At 36.1% G+C, this 25686-nt stretch overlaps 3 protein-coding genes, 1 long non-coding RNA gene, 1 other non-coding gene and 1 pseudogene across 5 annotated transcripts; 5 read left to right on the top strand and 1 right to left on the bottom strand.

Annotated features, from left to right (window-relative positions):
- The first annotated feature begins 1168 nt into the window (after positions 1–1168).
- On the top strand, positions 1169–2598 carry LOC104779578 (putative F-box protein PP2-B8). The gene is made up of 3 exons (XM_010503944.2): positions 1169–1574; positions 1710–1828; positions 1913–2598. The coding sequence occupies exons 1-3, from the start codon at positions 1212–1214 to the stop codon at positions 2355–2357; spliced, it is 927 nt and encodes a 308-aa protein (XP_010502246.2). The 5' UTR covers positions 1169–1211; the 3' UTR covers positions 2358–2598.
- A 2679-nt stretch (positions 2599–5277) lies between these two features.
- Positions 5278–6566, bottom strand: LOC104779576 (uncharacterized). The gene is made up of 4 exons (XR_766500.3): positions 6447–6566; positions 6022–6145; positions 5768–5831; positions 5278–5688 (listed from the first exon to the last, which is right to left on the bottom strand). It is a non-coding gene; the product is annotated as an uncharacterized LOC104779576 (long non-coding RNA).
- Positions 6567–6769: 203 nt separating this feature from the next.
- Positions 6770–18899, top strand: LOC109132422 (putative F-box protein PP2-B8 pseudogene; annotated as a pseudogene).
- Positions 13987–14093, top strand: LOC147945218 (small nucleolar RNA R71). The gene has a single exon (XR_015597944.1). It is a non-coding gene; the product is annotated as a small nucleolar RNA R71 (small nucleolar RNA).
- A 2487-nt stretch (positions 18900–21386) lies between the features above and the next one.
- Positions 21387–22954, top strand: LOC104779575 (putative F-box protein PP2-B6). The gene is made up of 3 exons (XM_010503943.3): positions 21387–21836; positions 22102–22220; positions 22440–22954. Exons 1-3 carry the CDS (start codon positions 21462–21464, stop codon positions 22834–22836), a joined length of 891 nt encoding a protein of 296 aa, XP_010502245.1. The 5' UTR covers positions 21387–21461; the 3' UTR covers positions 22837–22954.
- Positions 22955–23279: 325 nt separating this feature from the next.
- On the top strand, positions 23280–24867 carry LOC104779574 (F-box protein PP2-B5). The gene is made up of 3 exons (XM_010503942.2): positions 23280–23624; positions 23927–24045; positions 24231–24867. The coding sequence occupies exons 1-3, from the start codon at positions 23280–23282 to the stop codon at positions 24655–24657; spliced, it is 891 nt and encodes a 296-aa protein (XP_010502244.1). The 3' UTR covers positions 24658–24867.
- Positions 24868–25686: the final 819 nt, after the last annotated feature.

Below are 25686 nucleotides of genomic sequence, written 5' to 3'. Positions count from 1 at the left end.
TTCACTAATTAAAAATAATGGTCTTTAACCGACATTGTTAGTTTGTTACTTTGTTAGGATTAAATTGACTGTGTTTAGAAGATATAAAGGAAAAAAAATTGTAATGGTATAGTAAGATTTGTAATCCAACCACACAAATAACGTAAAGTGTATTACGTTATGTATGTATATTTTGGCATTAAAAACAAAAATATTTGACAAACAACCCAAATCTTTACTTCCCTTCTTCATCCTATAAATCAAATTGGGGGAGAAACTATTACCATCAAACAATATAACAATTAAAATTTTTAAAAACAAACTTAATAAAAAAAAAAAAAAAAAAAATCCCAGCCAGGAAATAGGAAACTCACTTAGTCTACATCCACACTACATCATAAATTGCAATCCAAGTTGGTACAACAAAAGAGAAAACTGAAGCTGGAAACAGAGGATGAATGGATGAAGAAAGAAGAAAGAAATAGAGAAACAGAGCAAAGCCAATGCCGTGTCACAGAGAAAAAAAAAGGAAAAAGAAGTAAATAATTACAGAACAAAACCCAAAAAAATAAAAAAACATAATAAGCAAAAAAATCAAATACTAAAAAAACAAATAGGCTCATCAAATGGAAAAAAAAAGTTTTATAATTGCCTAACACATGGCACATTTAAACCAAATGGTAAATCAGACAAAATACTATCATATATAATTGTACAGTAAAAAAATAGAAAATTAACGTAAATACCATTTTCATGGGAACATTTAATTTCAACTATATTTTTTAACCCCCAGTTTATAATCTCAAGTCGGGTTTCACAATCAGTGCCAACTAAGCACATGTGCTAAGAGTGCAAAAACACTAGATTCGAAAAATAAAATGTTAATTATAATAATTTTATAGAATAGTATATATGTAAATTTTTAATTAATGATATACCTCTGAGTCGTACATAAAAATAAAATAGAAACTGATTAGCATACAACTCCCCGCAACACGCGGATTCTCATCTCTAGTTTTAATTAAAAGAAGAGTTTTCTTCTCTTTTTGCAACATTTTATTTTTCTAATTAGCGTAAACAGAGTCAAAACTATATTATTAAAAATAAGAGCAAATTCTTTTCACCGAAACACGGTTAACGCTTACTTTACTTGACTATTTATAATTTGTGTTTGTTTAGTAGAATTTTCGCAACCCACAAAAAAAAAGCGTAACATATCCTGAGAGACTATAATGACCAAAACAAGGTGCGTCCATGTGCATCAACATTTTCGTAAACTCGTACAACAACTTAAGAAGACTCTTAGATTCTCAGCTTCCGACAAAAGTCGTGGCGTTACTGAGCCGTTGTCTTTGGATGACTTACCGGAAGAATGTATCTCTATCATAATATCTTTCACAAGTCCACGAGATGCGTACGTCTTTGCTTCGGTTTCGAAGACCTTTGCATCCGCGGTCCAATCCGATATCATATGGGAGAATTTTCTTCCGTCGGAGTATAAATCTTTGATTCCTCAATCTCCAGATTTCTTATCCAAGAAAGAGCTCTACTTTGCTCTTTGCCACGAATCTGTTCTAATCGACGATGGCAAAAAGGTATATAATATCTATTAATAATATTAAAACTTTGTATTATAAAAACAACGATGTGATTTAAAATTTAACTATGAAAATTTCTGCTTTGAACTTTTTTGATCATTTGGGAATTTTTTTGTCTTCCAAAACTTAAAGATCTTATGGGTAGAAAGAGAGAATGCAAAGAGATGTATCATGTTATCTGCGATGAACCTCTCAATCACGTGGGGTGATTCTCCTCAGAGTTGGCGATGGGTATCAGATCCCCAAGCTAGGTACCATTTTTATTAGTTATCTTTACATTAATTCGGTTTCAGTGACTTGGTCGGATGATGATATCTTTACGTTAATATATACAGGTTTGAAACAGTAGCAGAGCTACTTGAAGTATGTTTGTTTGAGATTCGTGGAAGAATAAATACTCGTGTCCTATCTCCAAGAACCCGTTACTCGGTTTATATTGTGTTCATGAAAGTGAATATATGTTATGGCTTTGAGAATGTAGCCGTGGAAGTTGTAGTTGGAGTGGTGGGTAAGGATTTAGAAGAATCTTGTAGAAGGTATGTATGTTTTGATGAGGCTAGGGATGAGCAGTTTCGAAGGAGAGACAGGGGAAAGAACCTAGTGAAACCAGAGAGGAGAAATGATGGGTGGATGGAGATAAAGCTTGGGGAATTCTTCAATGAAGGAGGATTATCGAAGTACGATGAAATTGAGGTGGTTGCTTTAGAGAACAAGCTACGTCATTGGAAACGTGGCTTAATCATTCGAGGAGTTGAAATCCGTCCTGCGAAGGTCTGGTAGTGAAATGCCAAGAATGGTGGCTTTTTACCCTATCAACCTCTCATCTATTGGTATATTATTGTTAATTGATAATGCGATGGAGTGAAAAAGGTAACTATGATAAAAGTGTATTCAGTTATGTGTGTTATAAGCTAATTAGTTCCAACTTTGTTCTTATAGTTATAGTGGAGGATATATGGCCTTGTAAGTAAGTTGAAAACTTTGTTGATCACATTATATATATGGGTTGTTAGTTAGAAGATTTCAAGAGACCAAACAAACATTAAACAGAGAGGTTGCAAAATGTGCACATTGATCCAAAAGTAGTTTCGTAAATATGCGTGGTCCACTAAAAAAACGAGTAGTTTCTTTTTGAATATTTAGAGGCAAAAACACGGGTTTGACTCAAAAGGCAGATTTCAAATTATTTGAAAAGAACTATTAATGGGGAAAACTTTTTAAAGTAAGTTTCCATTCGTACGTGCTAAAAAAAACAGGATGCATGGATACAATCCAAGAAAGGTTAAACGACACACTTTCTTAAAATAAGTAAGACTAATCGTCTCACACAACTAGTAGCTAGGGAAAGCCTAATTTTAAGCTTTAAAACACCTTTCGAAATCCCATTAACACGGTATCTAACCGTTTCAGATATATCAGTGACAGTGAGAGACGTATCTATTCTTGTTTTGGTTATCTTCTTCCGATAATATAGCTTACTAGTATCTAAGCTTAATGACGATACATAAACAAATACTTAACAAAGACTACATAGTCTACATGACTTACTAGATGACTACGAGTCTATGGCCAAAAAGCATTCATATATGTCGATCTTTTTTGTTTTTGTTTTTTAAAACACGAATGAGATCATAAAGCATTAACGAGTGAGACTCTTGTTATTGTTATTAATATTATTATTATGGATAATCATCCTTACCGTGAATTGACTCACTATTAATTGGGTTTGTTATTACAGAAGAATTTTTTTTTTAAACCAAACGAATATCCATAATCTCCTCAAGGACTAATTTTTTAAAACCAAACGAAGGATCCGATTAATCCTCAAGGACGACAAGTTAGTATAATAATCTCCTCTCCTAATTATCTATCTATCATTCTATCTATTACCAAAAAATAAGATTTCTTCAGAAATTTTGATTTATTTAGCAAAAACAAATCTGATGCGAATTAAAAATTTGTTGTATCTTGGAAAACAAATCTGATTCTGATTATTCACGGTTCAACACTTTATTTTAATACCATAAATTATAGTATAGACTATAGACTATTAATTTAAATCATGTTTACTAGACTGGCATGTCGGTATCAATAGGAATTGATATCATGATGGCCTCATATGCTTATATATCTGACTTGATTTTTTTTAATAATATGGTTTGTTTGTTTGTTATATTATATTGCCCACATTGTTGCATATCAGGTTAGTCTCGTAAATTAGTGAGGACGACTTAAAAATCGAGTCTTTTATTTTCGAATATTTAGCACCAACGACGAATTTTTAACGTCTCAGCTTGCAGAAGAAGAACACGGCTGTTGACTCAAGAGGCAAATGCAGAGAAGTTCTTGGTTGCTGTGAGATTCTCACCAAATTATCACTGGTTCTTGGCCTCCTATCATGACTTGCATGCTGATGATTGCTTCTCTTAAAGACGACTTCTCATTAACAACTTAATTAGATTCATAAGTACTCTCTAAAAATTAACTACTATCGTTTTGTTATGTCATGATCTAATGATATGGTTCCAAAATACCCAAAACCGTGTTTTATATTGTTTTTCTTTTTTTTTGGGGTAAGTTAAAAAAAAAAAAAAGAGAATCTAATTTGGTTTCCCTTTTTAAAAATTTATCTTTCTAAAAGTTAGCTTAACGAGTCGATAGTCAAGAGTATATTGTAAAAAGGGACTATTATTGTCAACCGTAACACGGTTGATTGATCTATAATGCTTACGTGAATTGTCTCTTTATATTAACTAGGACTGGTAATCAGAATTTTTCTTAGCCATAATCCACAACCAACGAATCCTGAGAGACTTAGGGCAACCTCAATGGGGTTATATTTTTGGGGCTCTTATAATTTTGAATTAATATAAGATGTACTTTTAGTTGAATAAGAACTGTGGGAAGCATAATTACACTTTGCTTCAATGGTTTTTGTGGTTTTTAACCATGATATAAGGAGTGTTTTAGAATCTTTTGATTTGTTTTCTAGGATGTTTTTGAGTCTTTACAGGTTTTCTAGGATTTTGGCACAGAATGAGCAAAGTGGAGCAATTTGGATCATTTTGGAGCATAAATCTCGAAGAATCAATTTGGACTCGGATCAAAACAAGAGCATCGATCAACACCCTCTTTAGCCGATGAAAAATCAGAAATTTGGAAATTTTACAAAGTTGCCCAAAATCTTTTACAATTGCAACACAAGTCCATGAACGTGTTTTAGGACATATTTATAGTGTTTTTGGGTTTTGTAAACCCTTAAGTTTTATTCTAGCAAGTTATTTTCTAGCAGTATTTGAGAGAGAAATTATTGAAAGCTTTTGGGAGAGACGGATTTCACAACAGTTTAATTTAATATTTTGCATTGCCTTTTTAATTTAAATCATCTTGTTTAGCGTAATAACAAAAGTCTATTATTCATTGTGTTTGATTTTGAGTCTCTGAGGAATTCGACCCCTAAGTACTACAGTGATCTCTTGTTTGAGAGAATAGCTCCAAAAATTAATTTGAGCTTATCAGTGAATTCTTATTTTGAGTCTCTTAATTTGAATTTTTTTTAAATTAAAAATTTAAAAGTAGAATATGAGATTATTGCATAGTAAAGTATATGTTTATAAAATGAGTGCATGTGAAAACTGTTGACAAGTTTTGTTTTTTTTAGAGTGAGATATATCCTTATTATTGTGGTTGATATACTAACTAACAGATGAAATTATTGTGGTTGATATACTAGCTAACAGATGAAATTTGAGTTCATATAGTAGCAAACAGAGTCAATATCCTTATTTTGGTTGTTACATTCTTCCCAAATATATAACAATCATAATTTTTTGTTTAAACTATGAGAGAATGTGAGGTGAACAACGTCAATTCCGTAAGGCTCTCTTGAACTTTGGGTTTATCCCACTTCTCTCACGCCTCCATATTTACTTAAGGTTACGGGTGCTTCTGCAGTTAAAACTCAGGCAGAAAATTTAATGTGAAAAGCTTCAGAAAGAAACAATATTACCAAGAGATGGAACCTCTAAAGCTTTCTTCTCCTGTTGTCACTGAGAGTTTTATCCTCTAAAATCTCAAGTCAGTCATGGTACTGAGCGAAACCCAAGAGAGACTGAAACAACAAACAAGTTTTAGGGACGAGCCCTACAAGTGACGAGATGGGGAGTGATTGTTATGGAAACAAGAGTTACCTGTAATGTCATGCTATATGCTTTCCAAACCGTAGATCATACCAGAAAATATATTATAAAGAACCTGCATTGTCACATATAAAGAAACAATCTGACTATGTCAATGGGTTTTCACATTGTTTCAAGCACGTTGCGGTTCAATACCATCTTCGCATGGACGTGTACATAGATATCAGTTTAGCAGTAGCAGAGAAAGCTCAGAACTTTCAATGTTTGCGAACACAAACATTGATGTAATACTAAAAGAATCTTACCTGTGGCTCAAAATCATCAGACAGTAATATGTTTCAAATTGCAGAAACCTTCATAGACTTCAAGAACAGAGTCAAAACTCTTAACAAGAGAGATAAGCGAAGAGTTGTCTGCTCGATCAACGATCTGTACAAAAGAGAGAGAGAGAGAGAGAGTAAACACGAAAACCCATTTCCATAAATCGTAGCTTTATTTCATTAACATGCCCAAATGAAAAAAACACACTTCTCATTCATACTTTTTGTAGAAACAAACTTCTAATTAATCATGCCCAAATTAAAAACATACTTATCAATCTACCCAATGAGAGAAGACATAGTAGAAGATATATCGAACAAGAACACAATCAGACCCATCAAACAACCATCAAAGAACCCTAATCCGTATAACTAATCGCGAATTCATACTATTAAACTGATAATCTTACCTTCCGATTCCAATTGCTTCAATCGACTCCAAAATCAAATCCATCTCAATCCTTCGTCAATTTTGGACTTCCATCGAGAGAGACAGAGAGATGAAAGAAAGAAAGAAATATTCGACCCGTAAAAAAAAAAAAAAAAAAATTCCTTCTTCTATTATTCTCTTTCGCCAACCAAAAATTGACACGTATGATCTCTTATTCCATAAACGAGTCTACTAAATAAGAGGCTCTCTTATGTTTTTTTTTTTTTATTTCTCTGATTTATTTTTTTTGCTTCTTTTCAACTAAAACCCCTCTTAAAACTCTCAATTGGGAATGACCTTAAAATGTCCAAAACAAGGTACCAGAATGAGACGCGCTCATTGTTCACCACTAAAGGTCATTTTCATAAATATGTAGAACGATTTAAGAAGACTCTCAGACTTTCAGCTTCCAACGACAATCACTGTGTTGTTGAGCCGTTATCTTTGGTTGACTTACCGGAAGAATGTATCTCAGTCATTATCTCTTTAACAAGTCCTCAAGACGCATGCATCTTCGCTTCGGTTTCAAAAACCTTTAAATCAAATATTGTATGGGAGAAGTTTATTCCGCCGGAGTATGCATCTCTGGTTCCTAGACCACATGATTACTCAAGGAGCTCTATTTTGCATTATGTGTTGAATCTGTTCTAATCGATGATGACAAAAAGGTATATATACATCACTTTTGTTTATAGTATTAGAGAATAATGATCTGTCTCTTGTCTTCAAATGGCATTTTTGTAATTATACATGAAAATGTATGTTGTGTTATAAGTGAAACTCCGTGAAGATTATCATTCAACATAGAAATAGAAAGGTATATATAGAGTACAAAGTGTGGAGATAGGATCGTATCTATACTAAGAGATATTCTAGTGATATTCCTATTAACATATATCCAAGATCTCATAGGATCTTAACTATCTAACTAACACGCCTTTGCAGTCTGATCGTCGGTGTACCGGAGGAGCGGACGTTCAGACTGTCCCGGAAATCCAAGAACAGTGGCGAGGGTAAACCTTTGGTGAAGATGTCCGCTACCTGGTGAGCGGATGGGGCATGTAAAACTTTAATCTCGCTGATGGCCACCTTATCACGAACGAAGTGGATGTCTATTGGGATTGTCACAATACACAAGAGTTGCCTTTGGGATTTGAATGTGCATTTCAGCAAGAAGACCCCGCAACCAAGTTGCCTCAGCAACAACGTTCGCAACACCCCTATACTCGGCTTCAGCATTAGATCGAGACGTCGTGGCTTGTGGTTTGGCAGACCAAGCAACGATGCTATCACCAAGAAAGACACTGTAGCCAGAGGTGGATCGTTGCGTGTCAGGACAGCCGGCCCAATCAGCGTCGGTGTAGGCAACCATGTCAGTGACGGAGGACCGGTGAAGTTGGAGGCCATGGGAAATAGTGCCTTTAACATAACGAAGGATCCGCTTCAAGGCAGTGAGATGTGATTCCAGAGGAGCATGCATGAACAAACAAACCTGCTGAACCGCATAGACGATTTCAGGTCGAGTGAACGTGAGGTATTGAAGAGCGCCCGCCAGACTTCGATAGAGGGATGGATCCTTGACCGGAGCTCCAGTCGAAGCGGCAAGCTTAGCCTTTGTATCAACCGGTGTCTAATTGATGTTGCAGTTGGTCATGCCGGTCCGATGAAGGATGTCTACGGCATAGTTGTGTTGGCTTAAAAATAAACCGGAGGCATTGCGTTTGACCGAGATGCCGAGGAAGTAGTGAAGGAACCCGAGATCCGACATTTTGAATTTCGTACTGAGAGAAGCAATGATGCGGCGAAGGAGCTGGTCGGAAGAGGCGGTAACAATGATGTCATCTACGTAGAGGAGAAGATATGCTTGATCAAGACCATGGCAGTAGATGAATAGAGAGGGATCCAATATGCTCTGCTTAAAGCCAATGCGACGGGCGTACATAGCAAATCGAGTGTTCCAGGTGCGAGGCACCCACTTGAGTCCATACAGTGAGCGGCAGAGAAGACAAACATGGTCGGTTTTAGACTTGTCAAAAACCCCGGAGGCTGGTGCATGTAGACCGTTTCCTTGAGATCACCATGGAGGAAAGCGTTTTTCACGTCCAACTGATGAAGCGGTCAATCGCGAGCCACCGCAACATGAAGAACAGCGCGTATGGTCGCCGGTTTGACCACTGGGCTAAACGTTTCGTCACAATCAATACCGAGTTGTTGTGACTTCCCATTAGCAACTAACCGGGACTTGTAGCGGGTGAGCTTGCCCTGAGCATCAAATTTATGCCTGAAAAGCCAAATAGAACGCACAATATTAGTAGCAACTGGCCAGGGTACAAGATCCCACGTATGCCGTTTAATCTGAGCATTATACTCTTGTGTCATAGATTCATCCCAAACGGGATCCTTTGAGGCCTGAATATGTGATGTTGGTAAAGGCGAAATTACGTCTGTATGGAGACATAATGGAATTCGTGGTTTAACGATACCATTTTTGCTACGTTATATGCTCAAATTTAACCATGAGCTACTCTCTCAAATTAAGAGATCACTGTAGTATTTAGCGATCGTATCCACAAAGACTCTAGATCACACAATAGATTTATTAATCTTTTAACTATGCTAAACCAAAATATTAATTTTAAAGCAATGCAAAAACAGAATTCAAAATCGTTGTAAATTCAGGAATTAAAAACGCTAGGCCTATGGAATTCTCAGGAAATCATGGAAAATCAGATCAATTAATTAAGTAAGCAGGATTCAATAATTAAACACCATTTTTGAACTCTAAACACAATTGTAAAATAAATCAGTTCTCACTGCAAATATTATCTAAGTTTTAAAACCCGAATATTCAAATCTCTTTGCAAAATTCAAGTTAAAAACCAGCAATAAAATCAAGTTTAGATAAGTTCACAAAATTACTGAATCAAATCTCTTTGCAAGAAGTAATTTTGCTCACCAAAGGTTTTTGTCAGGAAAATCAATTATATTCTCATATCAATCAATAATCATAAGATTTAAATCTAGATGACTAATCAAAGATCTAGCATTAAGAACAACCTATGGTGAAGAACAAGAAAGATAATGAATCCAAACAATTAATCAATCTAAAAATCCATGAAATCCCTAATGAGAAACCCTAAACCTAACAAGCAGATCTACTCAGACATAATTGTAAGAACACAAATCATGAATAAAATAGATAGCATTAAGAAATTAAAAGAAGAAGAAAAGGAGTTCTGAATCTTCTCTCGAAGGAGTCTTGATTCTTCTCTCCAAAAACTCTCTAAAATCTCTCAGGGTTTTGCTCTAAAAAGTTGCAGGAAAAAAATAAAGCTTAGGTCTAAACAATGACCATAAAAATCCTATATATATATATTCCTAAAACACGTCCAGGGACTAATGATGCAAATATGGAAAACTTTAGGATAGCTTTGTAAATCTTCAAAACTTGTGGAAAAACTTCCGATTTGTCTGCTGGATGATGCATCGATCGACACCATCACTTGCATCGACCGATGCAAGTCTCTGAACTTGTCTCCCAACTTCACAGCTTAGCCTCAATGCTTGAATGTGCTCCAAATCCTCCTATTTAGCTCCATTATACTCTCATCCATGCTAAATCCTATAAAGACTCAAAAGACTCTAAAAATACCAAAAAGACTCTATAAATAAGACTTATATCATGGCTAAAAACATCAAAAAACCATGATATATCAACTCCCCCAGACTTAGCCTTTGCTTTCTCTCAAGCAAAACATAAACTTAGACCTGTGAAAGAGGTTTGAAAACGCAGGAACTCATTTTCTTTTTAATGTAATGCCATGATCATCCAAACCATAATCCATATGCTTAGCAGATAAAATCCAAATCGAACCACCATGTACTTCTCCGTTGACTTTCATAGCATTCTAAATTCAAACAAATTCCACTACTTCCTCCATTAAGCCTTCATCGGTGGGTCTCATCAATTTGATCAGTGTCAAGAACCTTCTAGACTCATTCCCGTACTATACCATAACAAGCAAGATAATATCTTGTACAACATGTAGTACTCTTTCTCTCCCCTAGACTTATTCTTTTTAATCTTCCTTTGAGCTTTGCTTTGTTGTTTTTTTTACTATTCTCTTTTTTTCTCAAAGTTGTAGGCGAATAATGGGGTCATCAGTAATTTACTTACCCCTCGCTTCCAAGCTTTGTGTGATCATTTGACTCAAGAGTAGAATAATGAGGTCACAGGTGATTTACCTACTCCTCTAAACTGATCAAAATCATTTCATCTTTTATTCACTTTTTTTTTTTTTTTTAAACAAAGCTCTCAGGAAAAATATTTCAAACTTTAAACAAGGGAGAGGAGTACCATTTTATCTTTTCTGAAATCTTACTTGTCAGGTATGAACAAGGAGTCAAGCTCTATGAACATCAATCTCCTTGATGAGGTAAAAAGAAAAGCACAGAAATATACCTCAAGCTTTTATGGACTCTGTTGGAAATTCGGATGTCATTGGTTTACTGGTCAGTCATTGGATTTTTCATTAGTCGGATTCTGGATTCAATCTGCAGCATTAATCAACCAATGCAGTATACTAAAAAAAAAATCATAGTTCCCAACAAAAATTTTGATTCAATAAAACAATTTTTTTTTTCAAAAACAAAAACGTAGTTAGTAACTGCCTCCCCCAGACTTAAACAACATTGTCCACAGTGTTATCAAGTAAGAGACTGACGAAATAAAAATAAACAAAAACGAATAAGTATTGAAATTGTGAACAAAATCGTGTTACCAAACCGGATGTTCTGTGTCGACCGATGCTGATGGTGTGTCGGTCGATGCACTCTGCAGATGTAGAGAATTCGAACATGACTCCTGAGTTAGCTGCGATTAATTTGTGTTTTTCTCATTCCTTGGGTGTTAGCACTGCTAAGAATCACTCAAACACAAGATTAAACGCAACATGATAGATAAAAGTTCATAATTCAATACAAATTCAAACTGACTTAAAGCAAGAATAAAAATGACTCAAAGCAAGAATAAAAATGACTCAAAGTGGAAAAAAAAAACCTATGAGTGGGTTGTCTCCCACTAAGCGCTTGTTTTCAGTCATTAGCTTGACTGTGTTGGATCTCAAGCATCCGCTGGATCGGAACAAGGAAATGAATGCTTCCGGGAGAATGTCCTCTTCATCCAAGGTGGTGTGTAGGCATTAGGTGCATGAGATCTGCCAAGGATGTGAGGAACAGGACCAGGACGGGAATGAGGTATGGGTGGCTTTCTTTTATGTCCTGCAAAATCATCAACAGAAGAAACAAGCGCTCTACGATAATCTCGTGGCTTGGTTAACTACAAAAAAAAATTTGTACCTTTGAAAGTCTTATTGATGATAGGAGAAGGTTTGGGTGAAGGATATGCATACCTTGGCCTTACCTGTGGCTTCTGGAATGTGGAATGGTGAGATTTCAGCTTTACAATCGGTCTAGAACTTGCAGCTAAAGAATCAACTCGAGAATCTTCGGTTTTGGACAAGTCTAGATGTTCTCGTGGAGGTGTGTCGATCGATGCTACAGCTACATCGATCGATGCTGTGTCTGCAACTCATGTCTCTTCGACGATTCTGCAACTTTCCTCAGCTATCCGTGTTTCCAGTACAAAAACGTCATCTACCAGCGACTTGTCATGGATCAGAACCTCATCTTGGTCTCTAGTACTGATTAGATGATCTCCACTCCAATCTTCAAGCTTAACGGCTTGCTTACTCACTTTCTCAACAGTCTTCATCTCTTTGACATACCTAGCAGTAATGTCTCCATGAAGCTCTATGATCGGATTGTCATTAGAAACAACCTCCACAGAAAATGTCTGACCATCAATAGTGGGAACCCTTCTCAGCTTGTCCATATCAAAGTTCATAACCAAATCATCTACATTCAAGGCTATGTGTCCCTTCTTAACATCAAGGATGGCACCAGCTAAAGCCAAGAGAGAGCGTCCTAAGATGAGAGGATCATTAGGCTCTTGGTCATATTTCAGCACCACAAAGTCTGTGGGAATTATGCAATCTCCAATCTTGATAGGAATATCCTCTAAGACACCTTCAGGAATCCTTCTGGACCGATCAACTAAGATAAAAGAGATCTTAGTTGGCTTGAAATCTGTCATTCCAAGTCTCACAACAACAGAATGTGGCATCAAGTTTATACTAGAACCGAGATCGCAAAGAGAGTGAGCAAATCGTGCTGCAGAGATAGAACAATTAAGTACAAAGCTTCCACGATCTGGTAACTTCTCTGCAATCCTACTTTGAATCACTGCACTTACTTCCTTAGATACAACCACTTCTTGCTTCCTCTCCTTCTTCCTCTTTGGAGGCTGATTCAACAGAATTGAGCTGACATCCTTGGTTAGCAAAGCTCCTTCCTCAGGACTCAAACCATTGGTGACCATTCGCTTCACATATCTCTTAATACCAGGAGAAAACTTGACAGCATCAATCAAAGGCATCTCTATCATCACCTTATCCATCATAGCTTTGCATCTAGCTTCTTCAATCTCCTGCTTGGACCTCCTAGGCTTAGGAAAAGGAACCTTAGGCTTGTAGGCTTGTTGTGAATCGGATGGTTGAACTGGAAGAGAAACCGAAGTTGGTTGTGGGGGGTGTCGATCGTCGCTTGTGGTGCATTGATCGACGCTGGATGGTGGTTGCATCGATCGATGCTGCTTTGTATCGGTCGATGCAACATCAGCTACCAGATAGTTGTCTTCTTCCTTCACCGAAATTTCATTACAAACATGTTTGGGGTTCGACTCAGTTCTTCCAGGGAGAAAACCTTCTTGCCGTTTAACAGACCCAACAATCTGAATAACTTGATTCTCTAGCTCCTTGATATGAATGTTTAATGCATCGATCTTCCCGTTCAGCTCAGTATAGACATTGTCAATCTTCCCATTGAATGTCACTGTCAACTGCTCTTGAACTTGAAGAATCTGCTCAAACATAGCCTCCATTCTACTCTCAGAAGTCTGTGGAGGTGGAGACTGATAAGAGGAAGTACCATAGGTCCTTGTAAAGTTGTTGTTCTGCTGTTGCTTCTGGTAATCCGGCTTAGGAGTATAGCCTGAAGAGTTCCCACTGTAAGGTCTGTTGCTCTGCTGATTTCCAAACTTCTGACCCTAATACCCAGCTCCATACACATAGGTGACATCTTCTTCTGTAGTCTCTGGCTGTGGTTCAAAAATCTCAACATTTTCAGTAAAATGGACAGACTTCTTTCCCACAAGAAGATTGTGAACTGAATCTAGCTTAGCATTAACTGAAGCTAGCTGATTTGAGTCATGGCCTTCATGTGCCCTTTTCCGCTCTAGGTCTGCATTCTTGGTACTGTTGCTTGATGCTAGCCTCTCTATCAACTTTTCAGCCTCATCTGGGTACCTTGTCTTGAAGTTCCCATCACTAGCATCATCCAAAGCTATCTGATACCTTAAATCAATCCCGCTGAAGAAAATACTAATCAGCTGCACCTCTGAGAACCCATGATGCGGACAATCTCTCTGGTATGCTTTGAACCTTACCCAAGCAGCTTTGTAAGATTCAGCTGGTCCTTGTCTAAAGGTGGAGAGCTTAATCCTTAGCTCATCAGACATCGCATCATCATAGAAGTAGTTCAAGAATGCCACCTTGATGTTTTGCCAGGTTGTCAGAGATCCCGGTTTGAGTTGTCTTAGCCAATGAGAAGCTTCCCTAGCAAGAGAGTAGGGGAAAATCTTGCAACAGAGATAGTCCTCTGTAACTCCATTAGCTTTGATGCTTGTGACTATATCCTCAAAATGCTCAATGTTGTCTAGAGGCTTCTCATGCGGCAAGTTCTAGAATGGTCTTTGTCCAACAAGAGCGAAGTAGACAGACTTCAGCTCAAAATCATTCCTTGGGAATGGAGGAGGGACAATTGCGGAGCGGTTCTCATAGAATAAGTCTGGTCTGTTGAAGTCCACAAGAGTCTTAACAAGCTCTCCATTGTTATCCCTTCTACCCTGAGGGTTCTGCTGGTCGTTACCATCCAAATCCGCACCATTCGCACCAGCTCTGGCATTGCGTCGATCGACGCCAACGTTGCGTCGGTCGATGCCTTCTTGGTTGCATCGATCGATGCCATCATTGTGTCGCTTGACGCCACGTGCATCCTCCTCAACCACGACGAGTTCTTCCTGAATAACTTGTCCTTTAGCATCAAGTTTCTGGCCTTGCTCGTTGTACACATTGCCCTCTTGGCTGCTTCTGTGTTATCACGCTCTAGTTGTCCTAACTCTTGGTTTGTAAGCTTAACAATCAGACCAGTATGATTTTTCCTGGTGCTAGGCTTAGGCATGTACTTGAAACACACAAGAGAAAAGAAACAAAAGCGTGTGAGTAAAATAAGAAAAGAAAAATTTAGACAAAATCAAAGACTTTAATCTAATGGTAAATCAAAAGAGTCCCTGACAACGACACCAAAATTTGATATGCTCAAATTTAACTCTGAGCTACTCTCTCAAATTAAGAGATCACTGTAGTATTTAGAGATCGTATCCACAAAGACTCTAGATCACACAATAGATTTATTAATCTTTTAATTATGCTAAACCAAAATATTAATTTTAAAGCAATGCAAAAACAGAATTCAAAAGTGTTGTAAATTCAGGAATTAAAAACGCTAGGCCTAGGGAAATTCTCAGGAAATCATGGAAAATCATATCAATTAATTAAGTAAGCAGGATTCAATAATTAAGCACCGTTTTTGAACTCTAAACACAATTGTAAAATAAATCAGTTCTCACTGCAAATATTATTCAAGTTTTAAAACCCAAAAATCCAAATCTCTTTGCAAAATTCAAGTTAAAAACCAGCAATAAAATCAAGTTTAGATAAGTTCACAAAATTACTAAATCAAATCTCTTTGCAAGAAGTAATTTTGCTCACCAAAGGTTTTTGTCAGGAAAATCAATTATATTCTCATAACAATCAATAATCCTAAGATTTAAATCCAGATGACTAATCAAAGATCTAGCATTAAGAACAACATATGGTGAAGAACAAGAAAGATAATGAATCCAAACAATTAATCAATCTAAAAATCCATGAAATCTCTAATGAGAAACCCTAAACCTAACAAGCAGATCTACTCAGACATAATTGTAAGAACACAAATCATGAATAAAATAGATAGCATTAAGAGATTAAAAGAAGAAGAAAAGGAGTTCTGAATCTTCTCTCCAAAAAATCTCTAAAATCTCTCAGGGTTTTGCTCTCAAAAGTTGCAGGAAAAAAATAAACCTTAGGTCTAAACAGTGACCATAAAAATCCTATATATATTCCTAAAACACGTCCAGGGACTAATGATGCAAATATGGAAAACTTTAGGACAGCTTTGTAAATCTTCAAAACTTGTGGGAAAACTTCCGATTTGTCTGCTGGATGATGCATCGATCGACACCATCACTTGCATCGACCGATGCAAGTCTCTGAACTTGTCTCCCAACTTCACAGCTTAGCCTCAATGCTTGAATGTGCTCCAAATCCTCCTATTTAGCTCCATTATACTCTCATCCATGCTAAATCCTATAAAGACTCAAAAGACTCTAAAAATACCAAAAAGACTCTATAAATAAGACTTATATCATGGCTAAAAACACCTAAAAACCATGATATATCACTACGGTGACCATCAATATTCATGCAACGATAGCCTTTGTGATTCATTGGGTACCCTAGGAAGATACATGGAGTGGACCGTGGCGCCAGCTTGTGTGCAAAAGTGGCAAGGGTATTCGGATAGCACAAGCACCCAAATGTGCGAAGGTAGTCGTACCGTGGTGGAATGTTGAACAGCTTCGTGTACGGCCCCTCATTGTTGATCGCCGAGGAGGGAAGGAGATTGATTGTGTAGACGGCTCTGAAGAGAGCCTCAACTCAATACGATAGTGGTAGGGATGCTTGGTGGAGGAGGGTACAAACGAGGTTGTTGATTGTGCGTAGCGTCCGTTCCGCCCGGCCGTTTTGTTGAGACGTGTGTGGACAGGAGAAGAGAATAGTTGTACCGACAGAGGATAAATGTGCCAAGAACCCCCGATTATTGTATTCACCACCATTGTCGCATTAAATGGATTTTATGGTGCGGTGGAATTGTGTTCGAACAAAAGCGGAGAAGTGGAGGTACTTACCGAACATATCACTCTTTCACTGCAATGGATAAACCCATATGAAATGTGTGTAATGATAAATGAATAAGAGATAATATTTGATTCTGGTAACACTCAAAACGGGAGATGTCCAAATATCAGAATGAATAAGATCAAATGGTTGAGAAACAGAACTGTTTGATGAATAAAACGGGAAACGAACGTGTTTACCAAGATGACACGCTTGACACAAAGTTGTCAAGTCAGTCTTATTGTAAGAGATTTTATTGGAAGAGAGAACACGTGAAGAACGGCATTGCCAGGGTGACCAAGGCGGTGATGCCAAGTCGTACTACGTGCGGGAACAGAAACAAAAGTCTCGACGACCATGTAACCCCATGGTTGGTGTGGATTTGACCAGGAGTTATTGTAGCGGCCACGTCCTCTTTTCTAACGACTGCCACGACCGCGACCTCTGTATCTGTGACCTTGATGTCCGGTCTAATTGCCGCGTGAGGACTGTTGATCCGTCGTGGTGTATAAAATGTTTGGTGAGGATGTGTCAGACGGCGGGCTTGGAGTGGGTTTCACGTTTTTGGACAGACGTGTCTCTTCAAGTTGCATTATGGATCGGGCGATGGTGAATGTCGGGTACGGGGACTTGTGCTTGATGACGTTGATGATGGAGTCGAACTTGTCATTAAGTCCGTTTAGCATATACATGACGAGTTGGCGATCAGTAACCGGAGAGTCAACGTTGGCTAAGAGATCGGCAAGCGTCTTCAGTCGTTTGCAGTATTCAGCGACGGTAGAGTCACTGATGGTGAGAGTGCGGAGTTCGGTGTCGTACTCCATTGCGCGCGCCTCTTTGTTGTTACGAAAGAGGTCTTCGATAGTAAGCCAAAGTTCACGGGCGGTAGATTTGGTTTTGAGAACGGTGTCGAGGATGAACTCCAAAATTGTGCCGTATATCCACATTTTTGACCAGGCCATCATGTTCGTTCCACTGTTGTTGTGTCGCCGAAGTTGCAGTGGATATGCCGTCGAGGTGGCCGAGAACTCCGAAACTGAGACAATGAGTCTCAAAAAGTTCTCTCCACACGATCATAATTCATTTTGGTCATGTCAAGGGTAATCAGAATGTACGCCTTGATCTGTGAGATGTCAAAAGGTATATTAGACTTTGGAGTTGCGTCGGCCATGACGTTATGCAAACAGTATGAATCGAAAATAAATGCAGAGGAGAAGGAGAGAAAAAGCAGAGAGAAGACGGAAGTAAGGCAAAGAAGAAGAAAAAGAGAGAAGAACGAAAAACAGAGGAAGCGGAGATGGATAGAGCAAAACTAGTTGTAGACTAAAGGCTTCTGATACCATGTTATAAGTGAAACTCCGTGAAGATTATCATTCAACATAGAAAGGTATATATAGAGTACAAAGTGTGAAGATAGGATCATATCTATACTAAGAGATATTCTAGAGATATTCCTATTAACATATATCCAAGATCTCATAGGATCTTAACTATCTAACTAACATGTTGCAATTGGTGTAATTTGGTATAACTTTTGAAGTTAAATAACTCACGCTAATAAAGAATATTCATAATTCTTAATAGAGCTTTTGGGTAGAGCGAGCGAATGGGAAAAGGTGTATCATGTTATCAACGATGAACCTCTGAGTCATGTGGGGAAATATCCTTCATAGTTGGAAACAGATTCCAAATCCTCGAGCTAGGTATCCTTTTTCATTATCTTTTGTATTAATAATGGCTCGTTTAGATGATTATAATGCTGAAAATGTTTATTTGTGTATGACAGGTTTGAAAAAGTAGGGGAGCTTCTCGAAGAACGTTGGTTCGAGATTCGGGGTAAAATAAATACTCGTGTCCTATCTCCCAAAACTCGTTACTCTGTCTATATTGTGTTCATGAAAGCAGATATATGTTATGGTTTTGCGGATGTGGCAATAGAAGTTGTAGTTGGAGTGGTGGGACAGTATTTACAAGAATCTTCTAGAAGATATCTATGCTTTGATGAGGCTATGAAAGGGATTTTTTCTGAGAAGGGAGATGGAAAGAAAGAACTTAGTGAAACCAAAGAGCAGAAAAGATGGGTGGATGGAGTTAGAGCTTGGGGAATTCTTTAATGAAGGAGGATTAATGAGTAGTGATGAAATTGAGATGAGTGTTTTAAAGACTAAGCGGCTCCATTGGAGACGTGGTTTGATCGTTCAAGGAATTGAAATCCGTCCTGTGAAAATCCGGTAATGAATGCCAAAACACTAGTTAGACGTTTACATTCAGCCGCTCATCGATCTATTGGTAGTGTTAATTGACTATGCCACAGAGTGAAGAAGTTATTTAATTGACTATGCCACAGAGTGAAGATGTAAACCGGCTTCCTACAATGGAGAGGACGGTTAGATGATTCCGGTTTTGTTTTGGTATGAGTCTAAAGTCGACGTAAGTTTAAAACTTTTGTATATCTTGGGAAAACATATTGTAGTAGGCTCAAATTTTGGACGGTAATCATGTAACCGTGAATTTGAAATTTTTGGTTCTAATGAAACATCATTTGAGTTGACGACAAGATGTAACCGGTATCTAAAACCCTACAATGCCGGGAATATGGGGATCCAAGTAGAAAAGACTGCAAAAATGAATATTTAACTGGTTAATATAGACATGTTTCCCACTTGAAAAACTCGATAAAAACAAACATAGTGTATAGAATTCAGTATATATTATTCAACTAGTTAAATATTCCTCTGGTTTTTTGTATTTGTTGTTCTATAGTAAAAATTTTGTTTTCCAATACTTGTCGTTTTAGGTTTCCAATGCATATATTTGGTAAAAATACCAATTTTATCTCAACTATTTTAATGTTTTGACCAAGAAAAAAATTAGAAAATGTATTAAAGAAAGGATATAATAAAACATTAATCCCCTATATAATAAAACGGAAGTACACAACATTGTTTTGTATACTATATAATTTTAATAACTTAGTTACAAATATGTTATAGATTAAGTTTTATATTATTTGTATAGTCTGGATTTATTGTTTCCAAAAACCTTAAAGAGAATATTCTAAAGAATCATTTGATATCATCTAACTTACCATATTAATTTTTTTTATTAAATTATTAATCAAATAAAATCCTTTGATATCTAACTTAACATATTAATTTGTTAATTATTATTAAAATTTACCTCTCATTTTTATATATGAGTCTATTTTGTGAAACAAATAAATTATTATATTATTTATTATAATTAAAAAATAGATTTATTTTCGGATATACCATACGTTGAATTGTTTTTAAAAAATAAATGTTTCAATCTATAAAATATTTAAATTTTATTAATATTATTCTTTAAAAATAATATATATTGAATTACTATTTTTACTGAGTAATGGGTCAAAAATTGAATATTTAAATTCAATTTCATATTTTTTGTTGAATTTTATAATTTTATATAATATAATAAACTTTAAATAATTTATTTTGAAATATTTTTAAAATATTGAAACTTGATATTAAAGTTAGAAACTATAAACACTCTAAATTGGTTTGTTATAGCATTGTCAATAATATGTCAATATAATATGAAAGAATAAAAAAAAACAAGTATATTAAAACAAAAAGTATAACAATATATTAAATTACTCATAATATAATAACTTGCTTTTTAAAAACTAAATTCACAAAATTATGTCTTATAATGACATTAAAGTCATCATATAGAATATACATTGTTGAAATAACTTCACGTATATAAACTAATACAACATATTAAATTTTTATTTTAAAATAGAAAATATACAAAATTTTGTATAAAATAAAATTTAACCAATGTTATAGCATGGGTAATTATCTAGAATCATTAACAATAAAAAACATACAAAATAAGTGTCTTTTTCAAGTTATCATATTTAACATATGATTTTAGTGCATAATATTTTATCCAAAAAATATTTTAAAAATAATCACACAAATTATATTTTATAAAAAAATTACAATATAAATAAAATAAATTTCAACCCGTGCTCTAGCACGGGTCTTAATCTAGTCTATTTTCTTAATCTGTGTGCAAAGCTCTAGAACGACAATTAAAAAAACTCGGAGGGAGTATTAGTTTAAATTTCATCTTGTTTGTTTGTTTGTTTGCATCGTGGAATTCAATTCTAATTCATGCATTTTTCAGTATTTCTTATTGTTTTGAGTTTTTTTTTTCCTCTCTCAAAATTCTGTAGTGGAGTTTGGAGGTAGATTTCAATTCCCATAATCTAGGCAACTCCTATTTCCTAAATCCTAATGACTCATTTTGATTAGGGAACCAAAGCGTTATTAAAGGAATTGAATTCGGCCCAACGGATAGCCGGTAAATTGATAGTGTAAGTTTACTGTGGAAGAATGAATGGTTTAATAAAGGAGCTTTGGTTATAAATTTGTGTTGTACTCTCTTCAGAGAAAAAAAGAACAAGACATATTACATGATTTAAACTTTGTGGAAGTAATATAATAACTTAAGAGAATAAGAGTTGAGATCCCATTACAAATTAGCTGAATTTATTTGATAGTTAAGATACTGAAACAACTATGGCCGTAAAATATTTCCAAATTAAAAAACCAAAACCGACTTTTAAATTTTTAAATACACTAAAACACAAGGAGCGTGACTTGTGTGAGGAAGGAATCACGGAGTTAACTCAATATGGGCAAACAAGGGCAGTTTAAATACGTGTGCACGACTTTTTTATAGATATATTTAGCATCAGGAGACGACTTAGACGATTCTTTAAATTCTTAGCTTCGAGGCGAAGAAAGACGATATACCTAATTACAATGGGCCAAAAACACGGCGTTGACTCTAGAGGCAAAGGCAGAAAAGTTCCCAGTTCTTCATCGATGAAGCAAAAACACCACGTCGAATCTAGCGGTGGAGGCGGAGGAGAAATCGTTCTGGGGCCTTCGCCATTCGATGACTTGCCAGAGGAGTGCATCTTTAAGATAATCTCTCTTACAAGTCCACGGGACGTGTGCATCTCCGCTTCAGTTTCAAAATCTTTTGCATGTGTGGTCAAGTCAGATTGCATATGGGAGAAGTTTCTTCTGTCGGAGTATGAATCTTTGGTTCCTCCGTGGAGAGCTTTCTCATCGAAGAAAGAACTTTATTTCACTCTTTGCTACGATCCTGTTCTAATTGAAGATGGCAAAAAGGTATGTATATATGCCCATCAATCAGTTTTACATTTTTTTTTTTTTAACATGTGAGAACGATGTATCTGTCTAGCTCTCGCCTTCAAACTGAAATTGGTGTATGGAGATATCTGTTAGAAATTTATGTGGAAACTATCATCTATTCAAATACCCTGGAGTAATTTGGTATAGTTATTAAGATCAAATTCATGCATCTATTTAAATATTTCTGATCGTTTAATTTGAGATTTGTTTGTCTTTTTTTGTTTTTTTTTTTAAATCAAAGAGCTTTTGGTTAGAGACAGCGAGTGGTAAAAAGTGTGTAATGTTAGCTGCAAAGGAACTGTGGATCACAGAGGGTAATAATCTTGACCATTGGCAATGGATTAAACTTGCTGAATCTAGGTATCCTTTTTTACTTAAATTCGATTGTAATGACTCAATTTACTATAGTTATGGTGACTAGTCATTTAGTATATAAGAAATAGATGTTCTTCTATCGTATAAATATAGAATTAATTAAATCGATGTATATTGTATATTATAAAACTTTTTTTATTAGTACAACCAAATCGTAAATGGGATATTACATCTAGCGGAATGTTGATCAGATGTGGTATGCAGTTTTGAAAAGGTACCAGAGCTTCTCAATGTTTGCTCTTTCGAGATGGGTGGTAGTATGAGTACGCAGATTCTATCTTTAGGAACTCATTACACAGCTTACATCGTGTACAAGTTAAAGGACGTACGTCATGGCTTACGAGACTTGCCTATACAAGTTGGTGTTGGATTTAAAGGACAAGAAATGCCTAAACGATTCATATGCTTTGACGATAAATTCAAAAAATTGCCAAAGAAGAGGGGTGATGGGTGGATGGAGGCAGAGATTGGGGATTTCTTCAATGAAGGAGGATCAATGGGTTATGATGAAATTGAGGTGAGTATTGTAGACGTTGCAATACGCCCCAATCCGAAGGGTGGTCTGATCATTGAAGGAATTGAATTCCGACCAAAGGGATAGTCAGTAAAGTATTTTCGGTTTATTGTAATTTGTAATGGAAGAACGGTTTGGTTATTTTCAGGTTCTGTTTATATTGTAATCTTTTTGAGAAAAAAAAATATACTTTGTGAATCAGAAAGTAAATTAGCGCAGTCAAATATTTTTAATCAAACTTTACTAAGATAATTAATTAACCAACGTGAGATCCTAATATAGTAATATATTCCTAATCATCTTTACATGACTTGATTTTATTATATTGTTTGTTTGTACGAATATTTCCAAAAACCTACCAAAACCAACAGCATACAGACAAAAAGAACGTGCACGTACGTTGATGCAAGGAAGGGTAGTTTCGTATAATATACATATGGACGACTTGAAACGAGTCTTTGTTTTTTGAATATTTTAGCGGCAGAGACTATTTCTTGAAAGTCTCAGCTTGCAGATCAAGAAAGCTATCGATGGGCCAAAAACACGGCGTTGACGCAAGAGGCAAAGGTGGAAAATTTTGTGGTTGTTGGGAGATTATCACCGAATTTATCAATGGTTCTTCGCCCTCTTTCGATGACTTGCCAGACGATTGCTTATCTATCATAAGCTCTTTCACAACTACTCCACGGGACGCGTTCCTCGCTGCTTTGGTTTCGAAAAGCTTCAGATTGCAGTTCGATTCCGATAGTGTATGGGAGAAGTTTTTACCTTCGCCGGATTATGTATCTCAGATTCCGAAATCGCGAGTTTTCTCATCCAAGAAGGAGCTCTATTTCGCTCTTTGCGATCCTTTTCCAAACCACAATGGCAGAATGGTATAATATTATTTATACATCCCTCAGTTTTTACACTTTTGAGACTAATCATGTGTCACCTTCTAATTCAATTTATGAATGGACTTTGTTAGAGAATTATATATAGCAACAGGGATTTGAATAAACTCATGTTATGATTAAATCCTCCTTCATATTCTCCCAAAACTAGTGGATTGGCTCATCTTCTTTTTTATATTTTTTTTATTTTTCTTTTTGCAATGTGGGATTAAGTTCTAATTCATGCATGATTCAGTAGTTCTTACTTTTTTTAGTTTTTTTTGTTCTCTCCCCAAAATATATAGAGCTTCAGGTTAGATAAAGCGAGTGGGAAGAAGTGCGTAATGTTATCTGCAAGGAAACTATTGATCCGAGGGGCAACAAATCCTCGATATTGGAAATGGATTTCAATTCCTGAATCTAGGTAACTCCTTTTCTTAATGACTTATTTTAACTCCTTTTGCAACATGGAAGAATATACTGGCTTTACATTACATAAATATAAGATTTGATTACATCACTATAAAGTTCATATCTCTTATGCAAAAGATTAATTAAGAAGCTAACTGTATTGGGAAAAATGTTGCACGTACGCGTTGTGTTATGCAGGTTTGAAAAAGTACCAGAACTTCTTGATATAGATACTTTCAACATACGTGGTGCCTTGAATACTCGAAACATATCCCCAGGAACTCATTATTCAACTTACATTGTATACACAAAAACATCTCATTGTTATGGCTTTCAAAATTGTCCCATACAAGTTGGAGTTGGATTTCATGGATATGTAATGCCTAAGACATCCATATATTTGGATACGGTAAAAAAGTGGCCAGGAAGGAATATAGAGTATTCAAAAAAGAGGAAAGATGGGTGGATGGAGGTAAAGATTGGGGATTTCTTCAATGAAGAAGGATTTATGGGTTTCGATGATCTAATTGAGGTGAGTGTTCTAGATGTTACTCGCCGCCTTAGTACGAAGAGAGGTGTGATTATTGAAGGCATTGAATTCCGGCCAAAGGATACTAGTCAGTAAATCGGTTTATGATTTCATTCAGGTTATGTTTTTGTTGTACTACTTTTGGGGGAAAAAGAAAACAAAAAGATTCTGTGACATGATTCAAAGTATGTGGATTGCAAGGATTGTGATTTGGGTCCTAGAAATTGTGAAGCATTAACTTCTTTTGTATAGTAACTAGAATTGCTTATGGATCAAGCATCATCTAAAAGGCTCGTTTTAGTAATCTTGATGTGTATCCTTCACCTTCTAAAATTCCATAACCAGAAAAAAAAGAAAACATAATCTTAAAAGTAAATGTTGTGAATTCGGATGAACAGAAACAAAATAAGAAAGACTTTGAAAAGAGAAACAGAGTGTTCTTGAGGCGAATACCCTTTGTCTAGGGTTTATATTATTAATCTGATGAACAACCTTACAAACCCCTAGTCGCCTTATATAGGCCCCAAAAAACCCGATACAATAGGAAATAAAACATCTTGTGAATCTTCTAGAATCTATTACACTGTACAGGCGGCTGCGCCGCCTACACCCCCAAAATCCTAACCCTAAGTTGCCTTGAGTCGGTCTCTACAAAAGCTCAGTAAAAGCTCTGTACGTCTTACACAGTCTTTTACATCTTTTGTAGACATCTTCAGAGATTTCAAGTCACTTTAACAACAAACTCTATCTTGAAGACAAAATCTCATTGACTTCAACTTCAACTCCTTATTATCTTTTGGGGGAACCTTTTGTCTTCATCTAGCAATGAAAGACCTGGAGAAAATCCAAGTAGTGCTTGAACTTCTCCATGGTGACAGGCTTGGTCAACATATCAGCCGCATTCTCAGACGTGTACACCTTCTGCAGTAAAATCACACCAGAAACTGATAACTCTCTGATCTTGTGATATCTTACCTCAATGTGCTTTGTCCTACCATGATACAATTGATTCTTTGCCAGATATAAAGCACTCTAGCTATCACGGTGTAGCTGAACTCCACCTTGCTCAACACCCAATTCCATTACAAGTCCTCTAACCCATAATGCCTCCTTAGTTGCCTCTCC

Source organism: Camelina sativa, chromosome 4 (genome assembly GCF_030686135.1).
Source record: "Camelina sativa cultivar CO46 ecotype springtype chromosome 4, ASM3068613v1".
Lineage (NCBI taxonomy): Eukaryota > Viridiplantae > Streptophyta > Magnoliopsida > Brassicales > Brassicaceae > Camelina > Camelina sativa.
The sequence above is the reverse complement of the archived record's forward strand: the minus strand, read 5'-3'. Positions and strand labels throughout refer to the sequence as shown.